Below are 21,170 nucleotides of genomic sequence, written 5' to 3' on the forward strand. Positions count from 1 at the left end.
GTGGTCAGGCCTTTGGGTTCCCCTTGACAAAGTAAAAAAAAAACTTCAAATCCTGAGCTTTAACCTGAAACATGGCCTATTACAATTTCGAGTTGAGCCTGAGTGTTATGTATTTTTGAGATTAACATTAATGTGAGATAAGCGAACAATACATATTAATATACCACCATTACGTATTAAGACAAATATATGAGGATCTGTTCCTTGGGGCATATGCTCAAGTGGAGTAACTCCAAATTTGAAATAATGGAGACTAGCAATACCTACGCCATTCTTATACGTCCAAATACATCCTGGACTAGCTACAAACATTACCTAATCAGCATTCTGTGTCCTTTAATTATCACATGGAAATTGAAAGGAGAACAGTTAAAATATGGATGAGTTATGGTTTCATCTAGAACTGGCCCCCTCTTCCATGGACTTTGCATGCTCCATCTATAAGGCCACGGTTCTGAAACGGCATTTCTCTTTAAAAAAACTACAACTTGCATGGCTATGCATAAATAATGTAAGGATTAATTGCTCACCAGAATCCGATTATGATGTGTTGATATTCACATGGAACCAACTAAACCAAGCTTGCTTTGCAGCAACAACATTTTCAGAATCGTACAAAAAAAAAAAAAAAAAAAAAACAGCATTTTCAGAATTTTAATGTTTTTCTTTGTGGAATAAATATTTCTTTATTATATCGATCTGATTTATGATGGTAGACGGTCAAAGATAATCTGCTCAGTCCAATACCAAATTCATAGTATTTTTACAGAACCCCCATCTCTGATCCACGACTGAATCAGCTCTTCCTTCAAAACTTTTCATCTTCCAACCAGTCTTTTTCCTTAACAGGTTAATCCTAGTCAAAGTCTCTGATTCCTCTTACTTCAATTCTTAAATCCCTCGTCATTTAGTACCAAGTCTTCTCCTTTTGGCTCTCTCTGTAAAGACGTGGAGTCTATCATATAATACTACTATATATATAACGGGTTTGTATCCCTTAATGGGTAGAAGTTCATTATAGGATTAGAATTGCTTAGTGTTGCAGCACTAACCAAAACACAAACTGGTGGTTTCTTAGCAGTTACTGTGCAGTAACAATTTTGGTAGTAATCAAGCATGGCAACAGCTACAAAGGAACGATCTTTGGAGCAAACGCCGACGTGGGCCGTTGCCGTTGTTTGTTTCTTTTTGGTTTTGGTCTCCATCATCATCGAGTATATCCTTCATTTGATCGGAAAGGTGCTACGCGGACCTTCACTTGCTAAAAGTATAAGTAATTAATTCTTAGATGGTTTATGAATCTGAAATGGTTTTTGCACTATGCAGTGGTTGGAAAGGAAGAATAAACGAGCTCTCTATGAAGCACTGGAAAAGATCAAAGCAGGTTTGGAGTGTTATATGTAGTCTACCGAGTGTTTGTATTTTGGTCTGAAGAGAAAGTTGATCACATTTATGCATCTGTTTTCTTGTAGAGCTTATGTTATTGGGGTTCCTCTCGCTGCTGCTAACAGTAGGACAAGGGCCCATTTCGGACATTTGCATATCAAAGTCTGTTGGGGCCACTTGGCATCCATGTAGTAAGAAGCAAGAGACGGTCTATGCAGGGAAGGATGAAGAGAGCACTAGTCCCGAATCAGATGATGACAGCGGCCGCAGAAGGCTACTATCGGCGGTTCTCTCGAGTTCCGGTGAGAGTGCCCGACGTGTTTTGGCCGCAGCCGGATATGACAAATGTGGTGCCCAGGTACGTTGAATTGTTCTGCTTGTTGCTACGGATTTAGATTTTATCTAAAAATAGGATCAAGTAGTCTGTTCTTTAATTCTGTAGCATAATACGTAACAATTTTACCGTGTACTTGGATTGTCTAGCAACTTAATGTATTAAACTATCTTATTAAAAAAAGAGCGTTTTGACTCAAGTATAGATATTAACATGGAATGAAAAATTCAGACAAATTTGGATGGTAAATGTAGAGAAGAACCAGCTAGTAAGAAATTTATGGTAATTTTGTGCAGGGAAAAGTTCCGTTTGTGTCATTTTATGGGATTCACCAGCTTCATATACTCATCTTCGTGCTAGCCGTTTCCCACGTGCTTTACTGCATAATAACACTGGTTTTGGGCCGAGCAAAGGTACGTACCAACCAAAATTCCTCCTTGTTTTTCTCTCTGTCTCACCGTGTTTCTCAGATTAATTACTTCAAAATTTTTGTCGGATGGTTGCAACTTGCAGATGAGGAGATGGAAAAAATGGGAATTGGAAACCAGGACAGTAGACTACCAGTTCTCACATGGTATGTTTAATCCACACGTAACTTGACCAGCCTCCATTAGCTAATTCTGACCTTCTTTTTTACTATTTACCACTTAATTTACTGTCATTGTTATATGAATCAAAGGGCTCAAGGCAAATTGTGCTTAATTTGTATTGTGCAGACCCAGAAAGATTCAGATTTGCCAGAGACACATCGTTTGGGCGAAGGCACTTGAGCTTTTGGAGCCAGTCACCCATTTTGTTATGGATTGTAAGTATTCAAATGCCATTATTACAGTCACATAAACTTCATGGATGATGATGATCAAGAAGGTACTAATTAATCTTGAACAAAATTGTAGGTTTGCTTCTTCAGACAGTTTATCAGATCAGTGCCTAAGGTCGATTACCTGACGCTACGCAACGGGTTTATCTTTGTAAGCATTCTCGATCTATGCACTAGGTTTTAGCAGAACATAGATGCCAGTTGGTAAATGTGGTTTAATTTCTGCTTGAAAACTAATGCTTGTGTTTCCTTCTGCTGCAGGCACATTTGGCACCTCAGAGTCAAACCAAGTTTGATTTCCAGAAGTACATTAACAGATCACTTGAAGAGGATTTCAAGGTGGTGGTGGGGATCAGGTGCGTCATTCGAACTAATTCATTAACTTGAATATGAGGAAGTTAGACTAACATGCTTTCTTTTACCACAAGAAATATTTACACCAATTTGGAACTTGGAATTGGTGCATATAGCTCATGTGACATGTATCAAAAGATCTTGCATTATTTTCAAAGTACACAATCCTGACGCTAGTTAACTATTTCTTTCACACTTGCAGCCCTCCTATCTGGTTATTCGCTGTATTGTTCCTGCTATCTAACACCCACGGTAAGCCCTCATTTTACTTCTCTTTTATGAATGCAAGGCAGTTATTACCAGATTTTACTTCCTAATCTGCTGCTCTGTAAAGATTTAATTTGATCATCTCCTACAACCCTTCATCATTTATATCTCACACAATATACTATATATGATTACATAATAATTCGCATTTTTTTAATTGTGTTTTTGTTTCTATGCAGGCTCACGTTCATATCTCTATCTACCCTTTATTCCACTAGTCGTAAGCAACCATGCGCACCATCTAATTCCTTTTCTTTGAAACATTCCTAGGTCCTACAAAAAGATGGATTTCTAATAATCCATTTCTTTTGCAGATGATCTTATTAGTAGGGACAAAGCTACAGGTTATAATAACCAAGATGGGACTTAAAATTCAAGAGAGGGGAGAAGTGGTTAAGGGGACCCCGCTTGTTGAGCCTGGTGACCATCTTTTCTGGTTCAACAACCCACATCTTATTCTTCACATCATCCATTTTGTTCTCTTTCAGGTTCGAATTCATCCCAACTTTACAGGACTCCGGAAATTATTCTCAACTCCGGTTGAATAGATCTATGTGTCTATCTTTTTCGTCACATGACCTAGTAGCACATAATGAGAGAAATAAACCATACCAGCTGTCAATTTACTAACACAGCTTTGTTTTCTATGTTTTATCCTCACAGAATGCTTTTCAACTTGCTTTCTTTGCGTGGACTTGGGTAAACTCACATCAAATTGTCACTCTCATTAGCCAAGATGGTTTTACCTTCATCTTGCAAAAATCTCAATGTTGATCATTTCTCTTCTCTTCTTTTACAGTATGAATTTGGGTTGAAGTCTTGCTTCCATGACAAGCTGGAAGATGTAGTCTTAAGATTAACAATGGGGTTAGTTATTTTTCTAACTTTATAGCTTAATTACAAAGACATTATTGATTATGAAGGACTTGATTTACTGAGTCAATTTATTTATGTGATTTGAGCAGGGTCATCATACAAATACTATGCAGCTATGTAACTCTTCCTCTTTATGCCTTGGTAACACAGGTCAGACTGAGTTTTACTCAATACTTTGTTTCTTGCACAGTAAGAAATGTGAACTAAAGAAATTCACACTTTATATGCAGATGGGTTCAACTATGAAGCCTACAATCTTTAATGATAGAGTGGCAAATGCTATAAGAAAGTGGCACCACGCAGCAAAGAAGCATGTAAAACAGAGCAAGCATTCAGTTCCAACCAGTGCACCCGGCACTCCATTACATGGCATGTCCCCTGTTCATCTTCTGCGGCATTATCAATCCGAACAGGACGTGGAAAGTATGCATACATTACCAAGGATGTCGTACTTTGGAAGTGAAGGTCCAAACGAGTCCCCATCTCGCCATGACAATGATGATGTACCGTGGTCTAACCAGGGTCAGGAGGAAGAGATTAGTGCTCATTATCAACCTAACTCGGTGAACAATCCTCTACCTGGTCATGGTAATCGAATTCAACACGAAATCCAAATTTTCTCATTGGAGAAAAATACTAGCCGGCCACCTGCAACACAACAATGACCATGAAAGCCTAATAAGCTTTGCAATGGGAGTGATGACAGACTGCAGTACACATACAATAGTTGTAAACTAGGAACGTAAAGCTTGATATTCATTCGAATAAACATTCATTTTATAGGGTTTTTAGCTGGTGTCAATTTCTCATAAAGAGCAAGTCAAATAACCAACTAAGACGTGCAAATAAACCGTGGATGAGATTCAAGAAAATAAAGTGAAAAAAATGCATGTATAAAGTTCCCCAGTCCAAGTTGAGCACGGTTGTCAACTGGACATACAAACATATTTTCTGTACTGTTATTATTAGTTACATACTTGTAACAGAAAGGATGACATATAAGGAAATGGTGATATCAAAGCTTTGAGCTGACGTCAATATCCGCATAATCAATATACCAGGAAGACCAGAACGGACAAGACATAATTTTTACAATATATGTATATATATTTTAAGGAAACGGTGGAAGAGCTAATTTAGCGTTCTTACCCGAATTTATTAATAAAAAATATTAAAAAAAGACACATAGCAAGGGGGGCTAGACCAAAACTTGCTGAGATAAAATACAAAATTGCAAAGTATAGAGGATAATTCCCAAGGAGTTGGAAGTACATAAGATCATTGAGAAGCGGGAGACTAGGCCAAGACCGCTTCCAAAACAAAATAAAACTAAAAGACAAGAAAAAGAGGCACTCCTTATCTTTTATGTTTTTTCCACCCATAAAAATAAGGCAACCCTTCCACTATGAAAAATGATAATTTGGAAAACCCAAATAATCAGCTTGTAGAAACTTGTGGAGCTCACTAGGAGGATTATCATACCAAGTAAACGTTGCATTTGAGATTCCCAGATTTGCCATCTTGTTAGCTACAACATTACCTTCTCTAAAAATATGACTACATCGAAAATTCATTTGGTGTACTTTAGAGAGATAATTGCGTCAACGAACTCTTAAATTTCATAGAAGAGAAGCAAGCTAGCACACTAATAGATCACTTTCCAACCATAAATAGAACCACCCTCTAGCAAAGACAATTTCTATAGCCAAAATAACAGCATAAAGTTCAAAATAGAAAGAAGAATTTCAGCCAAGTGACTAACAAAAACTCCCCAAAAAACCACCTAAGGCATCGCAAAATACAATCCACAAGTTGTCGAGCCTGGATTGCCTTTCGCCAAGCCTTCAGTTGAAAGCCTTACCGCGTTTAGGAGCAACTCCAAGAGAAGACAATAATTGGGCATCCAAAACACCCCTTATAGTGACCAGGAGCAAACAAACTAATTTGATCAATCCATGCCATAATTGAACAACACATAGTAGAAAAAATAGGGGGACGATTATCAAACCTTAGCCTATTCCGAGCCTTTCATATTGCCATAAAAGTAAACATGTCAACCGCTAGCCACAAATTAAAGAGCTGAGAGGAGAAAGCCTTTCGACACTAGCTTGCCCAAAAGTCCAACAGAGAGTGGCTTCTCATAATCTCATTGGATCAAAGGTTAAGAATCTCAAGGAAATGAAGAACACTGAGATAGAAGTTACAGATACCATGAGCTAGTAACTTAAACGAATCTCAGAAAACAGAATCCAAGGGAGGGAAATTTACGGCCGTCTAATTGATTAGGTGGTAGTATTCGCAGCTGCAGTAGAATGAGCGACCTGTATTGTCACCATTGTGATTCTCTTTGCAGGGACCATATGGACTGCAGGGACCAGTTTAATTGTATGGTTTTTGGTCTCGCCCAAATGGATTGCTTTGGATAGGCTGGGTTGGACCTGTTTTGGTTTCTTAATAGGGCCTCCCTTAGATCTAAAGGTACGCGAAAACACTTTTCACCCTTAAACCTTAAATGTGAAAATCCGGCTAAACCCGGTACTCATACCCGACCCATACCACTACGACAGAATCTAAATTAAATGCATGCTAAGAATTTTAGGGTCAAGAAATACAATTTCTAATGGAATGCATGGATTGATTAGTTACTTCTGCAAGAGTAAATCATCAAATTGTATCAATTTTGTAAATTCTACTTCTTACCTTCTTTAATTTTCACCAGTTTAAAGCATTGTTCATTTATGTTAATCTTCCCACAGAGCTAGCTGTCAGCTACGTACTACTGCCGTTAATAATATATATCCTATTCAAAATTCATTATGTCAAAATGACAAAGACTTGATGAATGATGAGGGATTGCTTGCAGACTTTGATGAGCACATGAACTACTGGGAAACTTTTTAAAATACAAAACAAACTTGTTCCACGCACGTTTGCCTTCATATCATATTCCTTCTCGTGCAACACTTGTTATATTTGGTCTTATAATTGAATTATTTTCTGTCTATCATACGCAGCATAGGTAATATGTTCTGCAGAGGCTTCTATGGGAAAGTAGAAATTGAAAGGAACCCTTCAACTCAAACTTACTTTTCTGTCTATCATAATTGAACTACTCGGAACTTTTTCAAATACAAAACAAACTTGTTCCACTTTTGCCTTCATATCATTCTAGTGCAACACTCGTTATTTGGTCTTATAATTGAATTATTTTCTGTCTATCATATGCAGCATAGGTAATATTTTCTGCAAGGCTTCAACGGGTAACTAGAATATGAAAGGAACCATCTTTACATAGAGAGTCCAAATGATTCGCTGTATTACCAGAAGTGCATCAATTATTGCTCGGAAGTGTGGCAAATATTGCTTGTGAACCCAGCTATTATTATTTACTAGCGCATGAGGTTCAGGCATAAAGTATCTGTGGAAGCTCGTACTGGCCGGTACAACTTGTGGGGATGGTGATGCACCTCGTGATGGCTAGTCGTACGCACTCTGCACTTGACATCCAAGACATGGCTCTCCTCAGTGGCAATGATTTCATATTCAAATGTTATCAGTATAACATAGGGTAGACCACCCCGCTGGGGGATTCCAGAGCCATCGAGAGCAAGTTGGACTTTTTGACCTCCTAGATGGAGAAACTCCATTCAGCTATGTTCCCAAAATCACGAGGCAACAGTGGCCACAGGGGCAGAGGTTGCATACGTCTGGAAGAATCACATTCCTGCGACAAGTGGACAACTTGTATCTCTTTCTTAACCTTTTCGTCAAAACCTCTATATCTTCCCCTCTTACAGGCGAAGATTAGGTAGCCATCATGGCAACGTTGCTGCAACTCGATTAGCAACGTTTCAGCATCATTCAATGTATCCATTAAAGCAGGAACGTCTACCTCTGTCCATCCTTGTTTGGGCCGAGTGACGTCAAACCGCAAAGCTCCGCCATACTCCCGAACCCAGCGAAGGATATTGGGGCCAGCTACTAGATATTCAAAGTTAAGTTCAGGTAGGAGAGCATTGCGGACGACGGGATCACATGGAGGCAGCTCCAGAGGCAGCCACTGACCAGAGCCAAAAACCTCTAAGACTTGCAGGGAATGAATGGTGTAGTTACCTGCCCCGCGTCCCAGCGACTACAACGTTGGATATAGCAAGGGATTTTTCAGCACGGACACACTCTCATACTTTGGTAATGTGAAGCTAGCTAGTTTGTGTATTTTGATAACAACATTACTAGGATTCTAGGAACGTAAACTTTGATATTCATTAGAACAAACATTCATTTTGAAGGCTTTTTAGCTGGTGTCAATTTCCCATCAAGACCGAGGCAAATAACAAAGACAGTGGATGACATTCAAGGAAATAAACTGAAAGAAATACACACCCTAGTCCAAGTTGAGCAGGGTCGTCATACAAACATATTTTCAGTGCTTATATTAATATTAGTTACATACTTGTAACAGAAAGGATGACATTCAAGAAACTAAACCATCATCATATCAAAGCTTTGAGCTGGTGTCAATATCCACTTAATTGATATACCATGAAGACTAGAACAAATACACGTACAATGAATAACAAGAAATTGAAGCACACATAAGCACTGAATGCAACCATCGTACTAGAAAAACCAAAGCATAATTGGAAACCTAATTACCAAGCACCTAGACTATCCAGCAACACTGCCTTCACCAAATTTGGGGGGCATAGTAACAAGGGGACTGGAATGTCTATACTCTGTACCCGCTACATAATACCAGAAAGCAATTCTGTAAGAAATTTGCAATGCGGTTTCAAGATATATGAATCCAAACAACTCTTGATGAAAATCACTATTGCTCTGCCATTTCAGCAAAACTAGCGGATATCTGTTGTACATGTTCCTATCAGAAATAGACTTGCTGGAAGATCACTAAAAATAATAACATTACCACAGATTGATACGATCACAAAATTCTTTCAGCATATTCATCATGACATGAGAAGCCTACTGGTTTCTTTAAACTGGCTTTCATGGCTAGAAGATTAGTGTTATTCATGAGCAATTTATACAACAAATAACCTAAGATCAGACCAGGAATAGACTCTATTATTCCATGCTAGAAACACATGTTGGATGTTATTCAAGTAATATAAAACAAATGAAAACTAAAGGTGAAGCAAAGTTTTTAACCCAAAAAGGAATTCAGGATTCAGGATCCATGAACAAGAGAAAATTTACAGAACTAAAAGTAACATTTGTTACTAAGGAAATAGACAGTACCATATTTCAACTAAGCTGTCTTTAGAAATTTTGAAAGTTGAAATGAAAGTTCTCATTCACTTTCTATATAATTTATGAACATATTTTCACCATGTGGATGACTAGAACGGTCTCGTTTTCACAAAACAACTTACTTACACGCAGCTTGAACTTCCTAAAACCACAGAAGTAGCGATACAATTAATTGCATTAGCCTGTTTCAGATGGTTGGGATGAAGTCACAGATTCTCCTGAAAATCTTGTAGGAGGTATCAAGGAAGGCTGTGGTGGAATCATCAACGAATGTAGGGGTCCTTCAAGCATCTCTACCACTTTGCTCATTGATGGCCGATCAGGTGGAAGAGTCTGAATGCACCCAAGACTTACTAAAACCATCTTTCTTGCCGTATCTTTTTCCTCCTCTGATATAGCCCCGAAATTGTTTGCATCGTTGTCTAGCTCTAGATCTTTGTAAATGTAATGTGGAAACATTTCACTTGTATGAGACACTCCAGAATCCAAATTCTTTCTTGCCCCAACCATTTCAAGAACCAACATCCCATAACTGTAGACATCTGATTTATGAGATACTCCGCCAAAGTTCCGACTAAATACTTCTGGTGCAATGTATCCTGCTGTTCCTCTTGTGCCAAGCAGTGAAACGATACTCTCCTTCGTAATGCATGATTTGGCTAGTCCGAAATCAGAGATTTTTGGGCAGAAATCCTTGTCCAAAAGAATATTCTGTGGCTTTATGTCAAAATGCAAAATTCTTGTGTTACAACCGCGGTGCAAGTATTCTAGTCCTCGAGCAATGCCAACTGCAATATTATATAATGTTTTCCAATCTAGTCGACAGCTTTCGTTAGAAGATCCTGGCTTATGTATGAATTTGTCTAGAGATCCATTAGGCATGTATTCATAAATCAGAGCACTTTTACCCCTTTCATAACAGAATCCCAAAAGAGTGACTACATTGACATGGGAAGTTCTACCAATGCTAGCAACTTCATTAATAAATTCTTCTCCATTACCTTTTGATTTGGTTAGTACTTTCACGGCCACAAGAAGGCCATCAGGCAACTCTCCTTTGTAGACAGTGCCATATCCTCCTTTCCCAATTTGATCTCGGAATGAGTTTGTCATTTTCTGCACATTTGAAAAACTATAACGCTTTGGGGCAATCGATCCATAATTCTTTATAAAGTCCTCAAAGTCTAGCTCATTCGTTTCTTGTTTCTTGAAAATCATCATTCTTTTCCTTGACATGTGTATACCACAAACGATGATCAAGATGGCCCCAGAGACACCCGCCAAAATGCCTATAACTGGAAAATGAAGTTATGCATTTCATCAATTTCTGCATGAATGAAGCAAAATAAACAACAGAAAACAAGAAATATTGAAAAGAAGGTTATGTTTGTACCTATGATCCATTTTCGTGATAATGAATTTGAACCTGCAACAAAAAAGATTATAAGATCCAAAGAGTTTTACTAATTATTTTAGCGGTATTAAGTATCATGACTCATGAGTAGTATCTTTGTACAAATTGGTACCACGATTATACAATTAATCAAATTGATCCACCAGCTAGTCTTCAAAAATTCATCATCGAGCTTGAACCTTGTAGTTGACTAATCATAATAATTTCATCATTAGATTTCCAATTAAAGGTCTCTACTCTCTAGTATGATTTTCAAGAATTTTAGAGTTGATTCATTGGCTTCCACATAAAGAATCTTTTAGAGAAGATGAAAGGAAATTCAACCTTGCAACTTAACTTGTTGCACATATCCATGGTCGAACGCATGACTTTGGGTCAAGTTTTCTTTCACTTATGGCAATGTTCAGTCTTGTTCCTAGAAGATGAACGCTAACATAGGAAAAACTCATTACCAATTCTACCGATGCTTACAACCAAAACAGTACATACTGTATATGATGCAAATGAAGAGCAAAACAAAGTTGAGTACCTAGGCCACACAGCCGATTGCCGCAAATGCAAATGGGTCGGTTCGAATAGGAGTCAAACCCACACTGCCTATTTACAGCGGAGCACTTGGCGCAGTGATCAGCGTACGGATCGGTAAAGTTGACATGGAATCCACCCATAATAGCTTGCTTAAACAGCGACCGTTCAGCCACGAGCTTAGCCGCTGTGATTTTGAGAATCGGTACCGTAATAACATGACTGCACCTAAAAGTATTCATGATTGGATCATTGGGAACCGGACCAATCAGGTAATAAGCATCGTCAAAAGTCTGATTGTTATAACAGCGAAACCAATTCTCGGGCGTGGGCACAATACTCGAGGAATTGCAACCGTAGAAAATGGTGACGTCGACGTTATCGGCGTCGCTGAAGTTGAAGAAACCGGAAGCAAGACTTGAGTTAGCTAAGTCACTTGTGCAGGTCTCGTTCCAGAGGTCATTGCGGGCCAAGCTCAGAGTTTGACCAAGTGAGTCGAGTGATAGGACTCGGTAACTCAGCGACATGATGGTCAGCTCGGGCACGTCATTGACGCATCTGATATGGAACTCGGGCGGGCCGCAGTGAGCCGGGCGGGCGCCGCCTGTAAATGGGTAGGAGAGATTATGTAGAGAGCCACAGTTGAATGTTTGGCTGCAGTTGGAGAGATTTTCAACTGCATGGACGGAAAAGAAGAAGAAAAAGAAAAAGAAGAAGAGGAAGGTGAGGATTGGGTACATTTGGGGTGGCGGGTTTGGAGGTCAATGCGGCTGAGGCTGAGAGTGGGAGTGGAGGGAGATATGGTGGCGATGGATTACACAGGGGCAAGTAAATCACGCGCAAAGACTGTATGTGAACTCTTGACTTGGGGTGTTGACGCACGTTATTCCAGTCCTCTTCTTTTCCGTCGGTGAATGGATGATGACACGGTAGGGAGGTGGACCTGGTGTGAAAAGTCTTTCGGTACTTTATCCAATTAAGTAGTTTTTTTATTTTATTTTATTTTTAATCGAGAGAGTTCATGTCACCGAAATACACCATTCTTTTGCCATGCTTCAGGAGGAATTCCATCAGTCCGTCGACTCCATCAATCACCGCCAAGACGCTTTCGAAAATCGCATTTCAGCCCAACTAGCCGCCCTTCAAAGCACCTTGGTCCACTCCCTAACACACCACAGACAACCCATTTCTTCTGAGCCACCAGCCTCATCAAACTCCCCGGCCCCATCCTTCACTCCATTACCCCCTCCTCTTACACCAACCAACATCCCAACCATTACATTTGGGTCGATTTCGTCGCCGGCAATCGACGGCCCGGGTCATCATCCTCTTACTCCTCCGGGGTCCTCCCCACACACACCACCACCATACCACTCTGTACCCCCACAATATGCCACCATTACTTCATTTGCCCAAACTCAAACACCAACATCCCAAACACAGCTCACGTTACCATTAAACCACACCCAACGATGTCAAAACACCACCACTTACCAGCAGGAACCGCCCCATTTCCGACCGCCAAAGGTCGACTTACCTCGTTTCTACGGCGAGGATGCCGCCGGCTGGATTTCCATGGCCGAGCGCTACTTGCGCACACAACGGATTCATCCTTGGGAGAAGGTTGCCCTCGCTGCTACCCATTTCGGCCCAACAGCCTCGATTTGGATGGATGCGTTTGAACAACGCCAACCCATCATCACTTGGGAGCAGTTTGTGCCGGCGTTCCTTGCCCGTTTCGGTGCCGGTGCAAACTACGACTTCAAAGTGGCGCTATGTCATCTGCAACAAACGTCCACCGTCGAGGCATTCATCAACGAATTTACCAAGCTATCTTGTCGGGCTCCGAATTGGGGTGATGACCATCTCATCCCCATCTTCTTAGGTGGTCTGAAACCTTCTCTCCGGCACGATGTCATGGCCCTCAACCCCACTAATCTGGTGGAGGCGCAGCGCTTGGCACGATGCTATGAGGCCAAACTGTCGGACACACCGGCGAGTCATGAGGCACGTCCTAGCCGTTTTCAACGGCTCTCCTCTTGGTCCCATCACACCAGACCCTATACTGGTCCACCATATACAGCCAACACGACCCAGACACACCACACCCCCAACACCACGACAGCTGTGAACCCCACTCCACCAACGCCAATCCAGCCCCACCAGCACAACAGGCATATGCCCAACAGGAACCCACGCGTTTGGTCTGGACCTGAGGAACGAGAGCACAGGGCCAAAGGTCTCTGTTTCACCTGTGACGAGCCGTACTCACCCACCCACGTTTGTAAACGCCGCTTCATGGCCATTCTGGGCTGCCCCACCTCTCACACAGAATTCTGAAAAACTTTCTATGTTCATAAATTAATTCATGCATCAGGTTCATGTCAAAACACTTCCTCTCCTAGCTGTCAAGAATAGCTCCAATACGCATCAAGAGAAAGCCACAAGTGTTGCAGGAAATCTAGCATTTATGTGTCTAGCGCAAACAAGATTATTTACTCTAGATGTAATGGGAAAATATATTGTATTGATCTCTTACTTAGAGCAACTCCAACAGCTTCCCTATAATTTCTGTATTATAAGGAAGCAACAGTCAAAGCTTTAGCCTATTTTTCTTCTCCAACTCCAACAGATTCCCTATTTTACAACAATCTCTAAAATCTCTATATTCTTCTTTAAAATTTTAGAGTTTGCTGTAAATATAGGGAATTTGATTTTCTCTTTCCTCACTTTCCCTAAAATAGGGATAGTTATAGAGAATCTGTTGGAGCAAAAGAGGCTTATTTTTCCCTAAAGTAGAGAAAAATCAAAATATAGGGAATCTGTTGGAGTTGCTCTTATGTATAGGATTCCTTGCTAAGTAAGACGAGGTTGTACATGTAATCATTTATATAGAGGCTCTATTATATTAAAATATATTGCTCCCGAATCTTTTTTCTCTATAATACGTTATCAGCACTAACTCTAACTTTAAAAAGCTAAAAAACACTAAAAAAAATCCCAAAAAACCTCTCTACCTCTAGCCTCGTTAGCCTAAGGCTCACCCTGGACCTGCGCACCAGTCCCACGGTCCCCTACACACCAGAGCACAGCACCCTCGCAGCCCCCTGCACACCAGCCACTATGCCAAAAGTCCATCAGACGACAGAAGCATTGTTGTCTCTCGTTTGAGTTTTTTAGACGGCATAATTTTTTGTTCTATTGAATGTAGAGAGCCACAGTTGAATGTTTGGCTGCAGTTGGAGAGATTTTCAACTGCATGGACGGAAAAGAAGAAGAAGAAGAAAAAGAAAAAGAAGAAGAGGAAGGTGAGGATTTGGTACATTTGCGGTGGCGGGTTTGGAGGTCAAGGCGGCTGAAAGTGGGAGTGGAGGGAGATATGGTGGCGATGGACTATAGGGGCAAGTAAATCACGCGCAAAGACTGTATGTGAACTCTTGACTTGGGTCTATAATTAGGGAAAGAGAGGTGTTGACGCACGTTTGGAACCGACGATTGTCCTCTTCTTTTCCGTCGGTGAATGGATCGAGGTGGACCTGGTGTGAAAAGTCTTCCAGTACTCTTTTTTTTTTTTTTGGTTACAAAAGTCTTCCGGTACTTTATCCAAGTAAGTAGTTTTTTTTTTTTTGTTTTTTTTTTTTAATTGAGATCACACGTTATTCTTTAAAAAAAATTTACGTTCAGAGACTAATTTATGCATCAGGTTTATGTCAAAACACTTCCTCTCCCAACCGTCAAGAATAGATTGTGATTTAACTCCAATACGCATCAAGAGAAAGCCACGAGTGTTGCAAAAAATCTAGCATTTATATGTCTAGCCCAAACAAGATTATTTACTCTAGATGTAATGGGAAAATATATTGTATTGATCTCTTACTTATGTATAGGATTCCTTGCTAAGTAAAACGAGGTTGTACATATAATCATTTATATATAGAGGCTCTATTATCAACAAATTACATCTCAACTTTCTCCTGAATCTTTTTTCTCTACAATACATTATTAACACTAATCCTAACCCTAGCTTTAAAAAGCTAAAAAACACTAAAAAAATCCCAAAAAACCTCTCTACCTCTAGCCTCGCTAGCCTAAGACTCACCTTGGACCCGCGCACTAGTCCCACAGCCCCCTACACAACAGCACACAGCACCCTCGCAGCCCCCTGCACACCAGCCACTATGCCAAAAAGTCCATCAGACGACAGAAGCATTGTTGTCTGTCGTTTGAGTTTTTTAGACGGCATAATTTTTTTTTTTCTATTGTCTGAATATAGACCATACTAAAACAGACTAAAACAGAAACCATCGCGTAAGAAGGGTGTAGAAGAATGGCAGACTTGTAATTGACTGAGACAGCAAGGGCAAAAGCGGTACTTCATTTTGCACAGTGATGAACAGTTAACCGGGCTTTAGATATACAAGATAAACAGCCCGCGCTTTGCTGCGGGGGTGTCTTTAGTTTTCAGTTTATTAGAATGCATCAAACATGGCCAGCAACAACCTTACTTACTCAACAATATTTTAGGAAATTTATCAACTGAGCCTACTCTGATCAATTTACTCATTACATTTTAATAGCTGGATTACACTTAAAACATTGATTGGGTTTTGCAGCCACAGAAAATCATAGCAGTATTCCCCGTAAATTTTAAAGAGCAACCCGATGCCATTATCGCAACAACCTTCTTTCAGATTTGTGGTTGAAAAAGTGAACTACAGATTTTCCTATCAAGACTGCTAATTATAATAAAAAATAGTACATGATCATCAACAATGCAAGTACTACTAACTTCGTTGTCTGCCCAAGCTGCAACATTCCAAGTGAAATGTGAAAAGTTTGGATGAGAGCTTGACATAACCGAACTTTGTCTTTGATTAGCGGTATTCGACTGATGGCAACCAAGACAACGTCATAGAGTAACATGTCTCAGCTTGAAAGCAGAAACTGAATTGAGTAGAAAATAATAATTCGATATGTTTGGAATACTTCAATAATATTCACCCCCAAGAATAGGGTTTATAAAGTGATACAAGAGTAATCCTAATAAGAAACGATCTCCTACAATTATACAGAGAGACGAAATCTATATATACAAGGAAAGTAAATATTTACAGAATATTCTACACTCCCCCTCAAGTTGGTGCATAAATGTCAATCATGCCCAACTTGCCAATTGAGTTATCAAACACTTTCCTTGACACTCCTTTCGTAAGAACATCTGCTAATTGATCTTCTGTATACACAAAAGGAAAACGGATGACCTTCCTATCCAGGTTTTCCTTAATGAAATGTCGATCTACTTCCACATGCTTAGTCCGGTCATGCTGAACAGGATTATGAGCGATTTCAATAGCAGACTTGCTATCACAATGCAAATCCATAGGCTTCTCGAGCTTAAAACCCAAATCTTTCAGCACATTACGAATCCACAACATCTCACAAACTCCATGTGCCATACCTCGAAACTCAGCTTCAGCACTTGACCTAGCAACAACCTTCTGTTTCTTGCTGCGCCAAGTCACAAGGTTTCCTCCAACAAATGTAAAATACCCAGATGTAGACCGCCTGTCTGTCTTATCACCAGCCCAGTCTGCATCTGTGTAACCCACAACCTCCAACTCATCCTTTTTTTCAAACAACAAACCTCTTCCAGGTGCCATTTTAAGATATCTCAAAATACGATACGCTGCATCCATATGCTCTTCACTGGGACAATGCATAAATTGACTGACTACACTCACAACATAAGCAATATCAGGCCTAGTATGAGAAAGGTAAATAAGTCTCCCTACTAGACGTTGGTACCTTCCTTTATCTGTTGGAACCTGATCCGGATAGATGGCGAGGTTATGATTCATCTCGATCGGTGTCTCAATAGGGTTGCAGTCAAGCATCCCGGTCTCAGCTAACAAGTCAAGTACATACTTACGTTGGGACAAAGAAATCCCCTTCTTAGACCTTGCAACTTCAATTCCAAGGAAGTACTTCAATTGCCCAAGGTCCTTCATCTCAAATTCCTTAGAAAGATATTTTTGTAGAGCCTCCATCTCTTTTAAGTCATCCCCTGTGACAACCATATCATCAACATATACAATCAGAGCGGTAATTTTCCCCTGACGACGTTTGATGAACAAAGTGTGATCTGAGTTGCTTTGTTTATATCCAAATGCCCTCATGGACTTAGAGAATCTTCCAAACCAAGCTCTCGGAGACTGCTTCAAACCGTAAAGAGACTTCTTCAACTTACAAACCTTACCAATATCACCAGACATATTTTTTACTCCTGGCGGTATGTCCATATACACCTCTTCCTCCAAGTTTCCATTAAGGAACGCATTCTTCACATCAAACTGATGTAGGGGCCAGTCTTTAGTCGTTGCAAGTGAAATCAAGATTCGAACAGTATTGATTTTTGCTACAGGGGCAAACGTCTCTTCATAATCAATTCCATAGCGCTAAGTGTAACCTTTGGCAACTAATCTGGCTTTGTACCTGTCAATGCTCCCATCAGCTTTAAGTTTCACTGTAAACACCCATCGGCATCCAACAGTCTTCTTTCCAGCCGGCATACTCACAATATCCCAAGTCAAGTTTTTCTGAAAAGCCTCTAGTTCTTCATTCATCGCTTGAGTCCACTTAGGATCCGCCAAAGCATCCTGTACACTACTAGGAATAGATACAGTGGATAATTGATCAACAATAAGTGCATGTGACCCAGACAACCTATGGTTAGACATGTAATTAGCTATAGGAAACTTAGCTTTGGTTTTGATGTCTGGTTCATATTGTTTCTTAGGAATACCCTTGGTAGCTCTCTGTGATTTCCTAGACTCAATATTACCTACCCCAGATGATTCGTTTGAAATTAAATGTACCTGAGAAGGAACACTCGCAGCGGATTCTTCAGTTGATGATGTAGAGTGGGGAAATAACTCTGATAAATGAGGGCTCTGAATATTCTGCTCAGGTGCACCACAGCCGAGCCGATCAATGAATAATTCGTTAGTTTGTGATATTCCATATTTTCCAGGATGCATTAATGCATCACCGTCACCCTCCAATTGTATATCAGTCTCCTGGCGCGTAGGGTCCCTGTTTGATAGGTCAACGTCAGTTTGGGGCTGCACATGGGGCTGGCGTGCTGCATCTGTCATCTTCAGCACGTCAGATTGACGGCTGGAGCCGAATTGTTGGCTAGAGCCAAGCCGTTGGCTAGGAGAGTCACACAATTGTCCACCGGAGGGCCCTACGGATCCACCCACCTGTCCATCTTCTATCAGTCCACTATCTCCACTCGTAGGTCCCACGGTAAGCTCACCTTCTCCCAATATTCCACCGTCTGCACCTGAGGGCCCCACGGTCAGCTTATCACTTGGTCCAACGCCCAAGTCTTCTAATTTTTCAGAGTCTTTTTCGTTGGGCCCCACGGTCAGCTCACCACTTGGTTCAACGCCCAATTCTTTTTCGTTTCCTTTGATACCTACTGCCCCACCGTCGTTTTCAACTGATATTTGAGAGGTTCCAACTCCAAATCTCGACTCCAAAGCTTCTAATTCTTCGAATTCTTCAAATGCAAATAAATCCTGAGGATTTCCTTCACAATTTCTCTCCCCCTGAAGGGAAGACTCGGAAACTCCCCCTGAATAATAAGGCTCGGATTCACGAAACGCAACATCAAGAGAGATATGTACAGTGCCAGTAAGAGGATCATAACATCGATAACCCTTCTGAAAATCAGCATAACCAACAAAGATACACTTACGGGCACGGGGATCAAGCTTGCTACGTTGAGGCTTGGGAATATGAACATAGGCTATGCATCCAAACACACGAGGCTCCAGATTAGGTAAAGAAGGGATGGTCAGAAGTGTATGAAGCTTCTGATGAGGATTCTGAAACTCAATCACCCGTGAAGGAGTACGGTTAATAAGATATGCTGCTGATTTCACTGCCTCTCCCCAATAGGACCGAGGTACATTCATGCCAAACAAGGAAGCACGAACAACTTCCATCAACTGCCTGTTTTTCCGTTCTGCTAAACCATTCTGTTGAGGAGTATAAGAATTGGAGGTTTGATGACGAATTCCATGTGACCGGCAAAACTCAATCATAGGGCCATTCACATACTCTCCACCATTGTCAGACTGAAACACTCTGATGGATTGTTGATACTGAGTTGCCACCATTTTGTGAAATTCGGTAAACATCCCAAATACATCACTCTTATTCTTCAGTAATGACACCCATGTCATGCTAGTGCAATCATCAATAAACGTTACAAAATACCGAGCTCCAGAAAGAGAAGGAATTTTTGCAGGACCCCAGACATCAGAGTGAATTTTCATAAAAGGAACAAGACTTTTATGAAGACTTGGTGAATATGAAATACGGTGGCTCTTGGCCAGTTCACAAATGTCACAATGGAAATCCGAATCACTGACAACGGAAAACAATTGAGGTTGCAGCTTCTTAAGATAACTAAAAGATAGGTGACCTAAACGGCGATGCCATAACCATACAGCTTCCTTCGCATTCTCTACCCCGTTGATCTGATTAGCTTGTCCCAAAAGATGCTTCTGTTTCTCTCCAGTCTCTGTCAGATCCAGGTAGTATAATTTCCCCCTTCTAACACCATAACCAAGAATCCGCCGAGTCAGAATGTCCTGAAACACACAGAAAGATGGATAGAAGGTGACAATACATGCAAGAGCTAAAATAATCTGGCTGACAGATAGGAGATTATATGCTAATGAAGGAACAACCAACACAGAGTCAAGGGTTAATGTGTCAGATAGGACAACAGAGCCTTCTCCGGTAACCGGAGTTGGAGTACCATCAGCAGTAGAAACAATATTTTGAGAGGAGTGTTTCAGCTTTTTTAAAAGGCTAGGATCATTAGTCATGTGGTCAGATGCACCTGTATCAATTATCCAAGAGCTATTCGTAGATACCTTACCCTTCATACCTGACTGTGCTACATTAGCGGAGGCAGTAGATTGTTGCTCTTCCTCGGTAGTAGCCACGGCAGCTTTTCCAAAGTTCTTACGTGGTTTTTTGGTGAAATCCCACCAATCAGGGTAGCCAATTACTTCATAACACCGTTGTTTGCTATGACCCAAATCTCCACAGATCAGACACTTTGTATTTGCATATGGATTGATTTTAGAGGGGTTTTTTCCGTATACCCAAAAAGCACCAGTATTTTTCCCAACTACCCAACATTTTTGTATTACACTGTTTCTTTTAAGAAAAGACTAACAGGGATAAGTCTTTTATCTAAATGCCAATTGTATCCTATATTATTCTGTAGTTTTGCTAATACTGTTTGACCAAACAAACTTTATTTTAAACGTCAAAAGTGGGACAAAACTAGCCTTCAACATGCCTAATTTCTCCTAACGGCCTCTCGCCTAACGGATACTTAACAGGCGGAATCACTGCTGCTTGTCTTAGTTTTGGATTTAAAACTGATTTTTTCAGTTGAACAGTATAACCAGAACCTAAGAATTCTACAAGATGCAGACACTTAGATAGTGACAAGATAAAGACAACTATAATTAGGGACATTTAATGACAATTATAAATGTTTGAAGAAATGGGTGAGCAACCATACGAATTTATTTATTCAAATATACATACATGTTAAACATTCAGAGCCTCATTCTCAGGTAAACAGCAAAAGCTGTTTAGCTATCCATAAGAATGAGAACAGGTACTTACTTGTACTGAAGCACACTACTTCACTTCTAGATATAAATGGAAGCACACTACTATGGCTCTTTTCGAATATCGGACTGCTGTTTCCGTTTTTTCGAATTTTTACAAATGAAACTAAAGCTCCTTATATAGAGAGCGGAACTCAAAATAGAATTCAAAACATAAAATGTACAGGACAACTCCGTGATTTTCTGCTTTTCTGA

The 21,170-nt window shown here is 40.3% G+C and overlaps 2 protein-coding genes across 2 annotated transcripts; one reads left to right on the plus strand and one right to left on the minus strand.

Moving 5' to 3' along the window:
• The first annotated feature begins 801 nt into the window (after positions 1 to 801).
• Positions 802 to 5,510, plus strand: LOC133720156 (MLO-like protein 6). Its single transcript, XM_062146326.1, has 16 exons — positions 802 to 986; positions 1,082 to 1,239; positions 1,327 to 1,384; positions 1,473 to 1,744; positions 2,017 to 2,133; positions 2,234 to 2,294; positions 2,437 to 2,525; positions 2,617 to 2,691; positions 2,802 to 2,896; positions 3,097 to 3,146; positions 3,341 to 3,381; positions 3,476 to 3,649; positions 3,825 to 3,860; positions 3,961 to 4,028; positions 4,127 to 4,187; positions 4,268 to 5,510. Exons 2-16 carry the CDS (start codon positions 1,117 to 1,119, stop codon positions 4,700 to 4,702), a joined length of 1,755 nt encoding a protein of 584 aa, XP_062002310.1. The 5' UTR covers positions 802 to 986; positions 1,082 to 1,116; the 3' UTR covers positions 4,703 to 5,510.
• Positions 5,511 to 9,178: 3,668 nt separating this feature from the next.
• Positions 9,179 to 12,131, minus strand: LOC133720155 (LEAF RUST 10 DISEASE-RESISTANCE LOCUS RECEPTOR-LIKE PROTEIN KINASE-like 2.5). Its single transcript, XM_062146325.1, has 3 exons — positions 11,255 to 12,131; positions 10,705 to 10,737; positions 9,179 to 10,606 (listed from the first exon to the last, which is right to left on the minus strand). The coding sequence occupies exons 1-3, from the start codon at positions 11,988 to 11,990 to the stop codon at positions 9,489 to 9,491; spliced, it is 1,887 nt and encodes a 628-aa protein (XP_062002309.1). The 5' UTR covers positions 11,991 to 12,131; the 3' UTR covers positions 9,179 to 9,488.
• Positions 12,132 to 21,170: the final 9,039 nt, after the last annotated feature.

The sequence above is a fragment of the Rosa rugosa genome, chromosome 7, assembly GCF_958449725.1.
Source record: "Rosa rugosa chromosome 7, drRosRugo1.1, whole genome shotgun sequence".
NCBI classification, from domain to species: domain Eukaryota; kingdom Viridiplantae; phylum Streptophyta; class Magnoliopsida; order Rosales; family Rosaceae; genus Rosa; species Rosa rugosa.

Excerpts from the sequence above, each read along its gene's own strand:
- LOC133720155 (XM_062146325.1), bottom strand. The coding sequence starts at position 11,990 with ATGTACCCAATCCTCACCTTCCTCTTCTTCTTTTTCTTTTTCTTCTTC. Across the intron at positions 10,738-11,254 it reads CAATCGGCTGTGTGGCCTAG|GTTCAAATTCATTATCACGA; the intron begins GTACTCAACTTT and ends TTTTTGTTGCAG. Across the intron at positions 10,607-10,704 it reads ATCACGAAAATGGATCATAG|TTATAGGCATTTTGGCGGGT; the intron begins GTACAAACATAA and ends TTCATTTTCCAG.
- LOC133720156 (XM_062146326.1), top strand. The coding sequence starts at position 1,117 with ATGGCAACAGCTACAAAGGAACGATCTTTGGAGCAAACGCCGACGTGG. Across the intron at positions 2,134-2,233 it reads TGGTTTTGGGCCGAGCAAAG|ATGAGGAGATGGAAAAAATG; the intron begins GTACGTACCAAC and ends TGCAACTTGCAG. Across the intron at positions 2,526-2,616 it reads CACCCATTTTGTTATGGATT|GTTTGCTTCTTCAGACAGTT; the intron begins GTAAGTATTCAA and ends ACAAAATTGTAG.